Source organism: Desmodus rotundus, chromosome 3 (assembly GCF_022682495.2).
Source record: "Desmodus rotundus isolate HL8 chromosome 3, HLdesRot8A.1, whole genome shotgun sequence".
Lineage (NCBI taxonomy): Eukaryota > Metazoa > Chordata > Mammalia > Chiroptera > Phyllostomidae > Desmodus > Desmodus rotundus.
Genome location: NC_071389.1, coordinates 184556401 through 184562400, shown reverse-complemented (window position 1 = coordinate 184562400; position 6000 = coordinate 184556401). Strand labels below are relative to the sequence as shown.

Below are 6000 nucleotides of genomic sequence, written 5' to 3'. Positions count from 1 at the left end.
AATGTACACGACACAACAATTCTGTGGTTAAACTCACGGCCCAACAGCAGCTGATGGCTTATGCAGACATTTTAATAACTGTTTATCTGTGGTCTTAAGGGGAGGGGTTATGTGCAAGGAAATCTGTTCAAGTGACAGTGTTCAGAGACTAAGAATTATCAGAAAATCATTTTCTCTTTCTCTAAAGGTTAGTAAATTATAACATAAAACATTCGTTGAGTCATAGATTCCCAAACTTGGCAAGTTAAACACTCCACAGATATGTTAATTCATTCCATATAATATGGAAAAAAATCTTTTCTATCCAAAAGAAGTTTTACTTTTCCCTAAAACTGCCTGACAATAAAAGGCCAAACTAAAATGGGAAGGCCGGCGACGTGCTGCATCTCAATCCGACCGCCTGCACAGCCCCAGTGCAGAGAAGAACACAGAACGTGCTTTGGGCACAGGCACACCGGAGTTCCAATCATGCACAAATACTTATAGAGGCTCCAGCTGGAGCCAGGCTTATGTGAGACTCTGGTATAAAAGGCACAGACCTGGCTTTCACAGAGCTTCTGCTCTAATGCAGGACTCCAATAAGTAAAGGACACAGCGCACTGAGGGACACACAAGAGAAAAGAGGATGCTACCGGACAGCACAGGGGTCATCTCAAAGGACATATGGAAAATAAGAAGGAATTGGGAGAAAAAAACCGAGGTGGGGGTGAGGGGGGGCAGCAAGGAAGACAGAACATTGTGTACAAAGCCACAGAAGCAAGAGAGCACACAGCAGGCCCAGCTCCAGGTGGCAGAGATGACAGCTGGGGACCTGTCGCCAGGCCAAAGATGATGGGACCTAAACACCACGGAGCACTTCTCACTGAGAACTTTCTTGGTCCAAGCACTGAGATGAGTACTTTATGAGCACTGTCTTATTAAATCCTCACCACCACCCCGAGAAGCATTTCACAGACTTATCTGTGAAAGTCTGCTGCTTTTGTCTTGTTTTCTTATTATCTGTTGTCCCCAATCTCCCCCACAACTAAAATGTACTCATTCATTACCTTGGCTGCTGCTTAAAATAGTGCTTGGCACACAGTACACATTCAGGGCAAGTGGGGTAGGTGGCTGAACACGCCAGCCATTAAGGGAATTTTGCCCAAGGTCACACTGAGTGAAGGCACCCACCCCCACTGTGCTCAGCACGCACACCACACTAACGTGCTGTTTCTGGTCTTTGCTGGTCCTTCTCCGCCCCCTGTGCTGGTCCCTCATCTCACCAACCTGGACTTAGTCCTGGGCCTCCTCTACGCCCATCTCACTGCTGCTCTCTTCTGGTTCTGTCGTTTTGAGAGCCACTGGTTCACCCATGACTCACGTGATTCCTATCTCCATCACAGACTCTTCTCACAAACTCCAGACCCTGTGATCCAACCAGTTGCTCAACAGCTCCACCTGGATGCGGAATGACCACCTGAAAGCTACTATGCCCGACAACCCGCTCCTCTCATTGTTCTTCATCTCAGTTAAGGGCAACTCGATTCTTCCTAGTTGCTCAAGCCAAACAGGCCAAAACCTTGGTATCATTCTTGAATTCTCTCTCTCACAACCTCTGTCCAATCCATTAACTCTTATCTTCAAAATATATCCAGAATCCAAACTCTACTGCTGCTACTCTAGTCTACCTGCCTTCGTTTTGCCTAGTTTATTGCAAAAGCTTTTCATTGGTCTCCCTGCTTCTGGCCTGTCAATTGGCCCCACGAGTCAAACCACTCCACGGCTGCAACCCATCTACAAGCTCCTGGAGGCCCTCCAGAGTGCGCCTCCTATTATACTCCTCCACGCGGTCTTCTCCAGCCACCCTGGCTCCTGGCCGGTCCCAGACAGACCTACCCCTCCCACACTGAAGTCCTTGCACTTGCTGTGCTCCCCCTTAGGCATGCTCGCCAGACACCTGCACAACTCATTCTCTCACCTGTCAGGTCTGTACTCAAGCGTCACCTTCTCACTGAGCAACTCCCTCTAAAACTGTAACCCTCCCCCTCCCCATTTACACACAATATTGCAACTAATATTATCACAACTAACAGACTACAGATTTTACTTATTTACTCTTCGTCCACCCAACTGCACCCAACCCAGCACCCAACTGCAATAGGGCGAGGACTTCGTTTTGCTCGCTGCTATTTCCTACAAAAATGCCAGGCACATGGTAGCGCTCAGTAAGTATTTACTGAATGGGAGAACTAATGAATGAATTCTGTTCTTCACAGAGTCTTCTCCATGCCAGCTACACCAGGTGGCAATCGGACAGACTGGGGAGACAGAAAATTTTGATAGAACTGAATTACACATAGCTGATAACACATCCTAGAAAGGTTGATGGATTTATTTTAAAGAATCTTCCACATTTGTTTTCTAAGCAATAGAGGACAAGCAAGGAGTCTCAAACAATCTGAAAATGTTTTTCAAAAGTATCTTTGGAATTTTATTTTTATAAATGTTTTTAATTCATGTATTAAAATGTATACAAAGGCAAAAGAAAATCATGTAAACTGTATCATAAATATAAAATTAACAGTTATCCAAACATGTAAGACACATACAATGTAAAAAAACTTTACATGTATATAAAATGCAATATAACTTCCAATACACGCATGAACATGCTGGTCTGCAAGCACAAGCAATGCCCCCCGACCGACCACCTGAGCCGCCGTGAAGCTGGCCGCTGCAGCCTGGTAGCCTCCTCTTCGCTCCCTGTGTGGCCTTTCTTCCTCCCCATTTTTCCTTTTCATCTACTTTTTAGACAAAGGCCAATCAAGGCCTTTTAAAGGCTGATGTTTGTTCATGGTCAAGTGTGGTTAATTCCAAAGTTAATACTTTATACTCTGAGCTACAAGTGAGCTCCCAAACATTGTATGCAGATCAAATTATGATGTGGATACTCTAAGCAAAGCATACCATTTACAGAAATTTCTTTTATAAAATTAAGATTTCACATTATATTTGCTTAAATCACAGTAAGTCTGTAACTAGTTCCTCAACCCATCATTTAAAAAAAAAAACCAAAAACCTCCTTAACAATGTACAAGATTTTATTCACACTATTTATGGTTCTCTGAAATACTAAATAGGAACATCTAATCTAAAATACATCTGGAGTGGTCTATTGCCGCTACCCACCCATATCTACTAATATGCAATAACAATAAAAACTGGTTCACAGGCTCTGGTTGGGTGTTTCAGTTGGTTAAAACATCATCCCAATATACCAAGGTTGTGGGTTCAATTCCCACTCAGGGCACCAATGAATGCATAAATAAGTGGAACAGCAAATCAGTGTTTCTCTTTCTCCCTTCCTCTCTCAAATCAATTTAAAAATAAAAATTTGAATAAAATAAAAAACTCGTTCATGGCCTACCTACTGTTAACCCTAATGCCCTGTTACAGCAACAAAAATGTTTGAATTCTGGTTGTTTTTTTAATGTGATAACCACATCTACTGTTAATTTATCAGCATTTCCCTTAATAAATTTCTGGGGAAATGTTTAGCTTTAAGCTGCAATTCAGGTTCCTAATCAAGAGGTCAGATTATTGATGCTGCCGGGCTTCTCCCCCACCGTCGGCAGCTATCTTTTCTGATTAACCAGGGAGGGAGGGAGGGGTGGGAAGCAGATTAGGAGAGAAGGGAAGGAAGACAGACTGGTTGGGGGGCTAAAGGTGATCCGTCCAAAGTCACAGTGACTTCTGGTTCTGAAATTCACTAAGAGAACAGCACTGGCATGCCATTCATCTAAAAGTAAATGGGATTAGAAGAAAATGATTTCTTACTATTTTATATTTCTTAGAAAAACTCTTATTAAAACTTATACAATTGGCTTCTCCCCAATTAATCTGGTTTACTAATATTTTACTGTGGAGAAATTGCTTTTAAAAAGAGAAAAAAGTGAAGATTAAGAAAAAGGTCTGGTACATAAAAAAAAAATCAGAGAGCAGGAGAGCGTGCAGCTCAGAGACTGACTGCTGGAGTCCAGTTACAGCACCGGCTGCCCTCGGCTATTGAGAAAAAGGTAGACCAATAAAATCTACTCTCTCCATCACACACGATTTTTATTGCACAGAAAGAACCTTTGAAATCCAAGACTCACTTATCTAGTGAATTAAAGGAAATACTGCAAATTTTGCACACAGACACAATATTGTTAAAGCAAATTTTAGGGGTGCAAATAAGCTCCCAGATTGTATTTGGGAAAACTATACCCCGGTGAGGTACGTGTGGCTGGAAAGCAGGCCACTGCCAGTCTGAGGCACGGGCCTCGTAATGAGCCTATTAAAAACCACATATTTCTTTCAAATTATCCCCATTAATTATGTCAACCAATTTGAATGTATCAAGAGATCATTTTGCCAACAGTATAATAAGGAACATATTTACATTTTCATTTGCATCTTAAAGACAAATTGTTAAAAATAATGATAATGACTATGAAAAACAAGATTAAAAGTGTGTTCATTTGGGGAAAAGCTACATTAGTATTACTGACCCAACCACAAACACTTTTGTAGTGAATGCAATACTGCAAAACAATTCACAGCTTTATAAAAAGTCGTAATACGAGTTCATCACAATTTTTTCCAATTCAAAATTTAAAAGGGTTCCACTTACATTAATGCTTAACTATTTCACTCTAAAATCTGTAGAATATATAAAATACCAAGATTATCAACAGTCACATATGTTTTGAAGTCAGGGGCCACATGTATTTTCTTAAGGTTGGTTCCATTTGTGTAGAAGGTCTGTGAGGATTCCCCAGTGACAACATTCCACCACTGTGCAGAGAAAAGCAGAATTCCTGTTAGAACGGTGATTATACTGTGCGGCAGTCTGCAGTGCCAGACAGATCCTGCACCCTGTCAGCTCCCCATGCCCAAACTTCAAGCAAACAGCAGGAAAGCAGCCGCTGAATACAGTTACTACCAACCAGATGAGCCTTCCCTGATCAACCCTGGTGACTGTCTCCCAGCTACCCTGCACCTACCTGCACTCGAAGTGCACTGAAGAAACAGGCAGCCTGTCGAGGGCGTCCGACACAAGGCCACACAAAGTCCACTAGGGCCGTGGCTGGACTGAGCTCTCCTGTCTGCAGGTCCTCAGTGGAACGGACAGAAAAAGTCCCCCTTGCAGACACCAAGACCACTCATAATCTGGGCTACAGGACAGACTGTCCTCTCCACTGGATCTTCCCTTTCATCGGGAGTGACTCAAGGGCCGATGACCAAGTTTCAGTATAAAATACTCTGTGCACGTATGTGCTAAACAAATGATGAACACCTCAAATACAGCAGGTGCTCTGGCCGAGTCCTCCCTTTCTCCTCCCAATCACTGAACTTGCTAAGATTCTAACAATATTTATATTCATTACCAAATGGGTATCATAAAGCTTATTCATATATGTCACAGCTAAAATGAGGGCAAAAGAGACACCACACATGAACACCTTTTGAAAAGGGCTCGGTACATCCAGATTCTGAGTACTATGAACGCAGTAATGGTGTGACCACTTTTGCGTCCATGGCAGTGCCTCCCCCTCTGCCTTGCGCGTCTGACTGAGTTGGTTTCCATGCTCACTATCAGTAGTAACAACTGGTAAAAGTATACCCCATGGACTTTAGTAAACCTCACTGAAGCAACATGGACTAACTTGAAATCTTCCAGAACTGACACTTTTGCTTTGTAAAATACCAACGTAATCAAGACAGCAGAGGACACATTGCACCTGCTTGAGAGAAGACTCAGTTTTCAGGTGCTGGGGGCAAACCCAGAGGCAGTGGGCTCTGAGGGAACACCCAGGAACTGCCTCAATTTAAACAGAAGGAAACCAGGGTTCCAAGAGAAGAGAGGCCTCATCACCCAAGATGACCCTGCCAGGAGGTGGCAGAGGTGCCACAGTCTCTGGCTTCCCCATCAGCGCTCCCACCAGCTGTCCTCTGTTAAAACAGACCACTCTACGTGGA

At 43.2% G+C, this 6000-nt stretch overlaps 1 protein-coding gene across 5 annotated transcripts in view; it reads right to left on the bottom strand.

The window, feature by feature from the left end:
* Positions 1-2444: 2444 nt before the first annotated feature.
* The window catches only part of APAF1 (apoptotic peptidase activating factor 1), a 66417-nt gene continuing 62861 nt past the window's right edge, over positions 2445-6000 (bottom strand). For 4 of the 5 annotated variants that reach the window (XM_024579394.4, XM_053921931.2, XM_045186813.3 and 1 more), the window contains one exon: positions 2445-4815. In XM_024579394.4, the coding sequence (XP_024435162.2) occupies positions 4669-4815 (147 nt within the window). In that variant the 3' untranslated portion in view covers positions 2445-4668. The remainder of the gene's footprint in view (positions 4816-6000) is intronic. The other variant, XR_006653806.2, reaches the window with a different exon arrangement.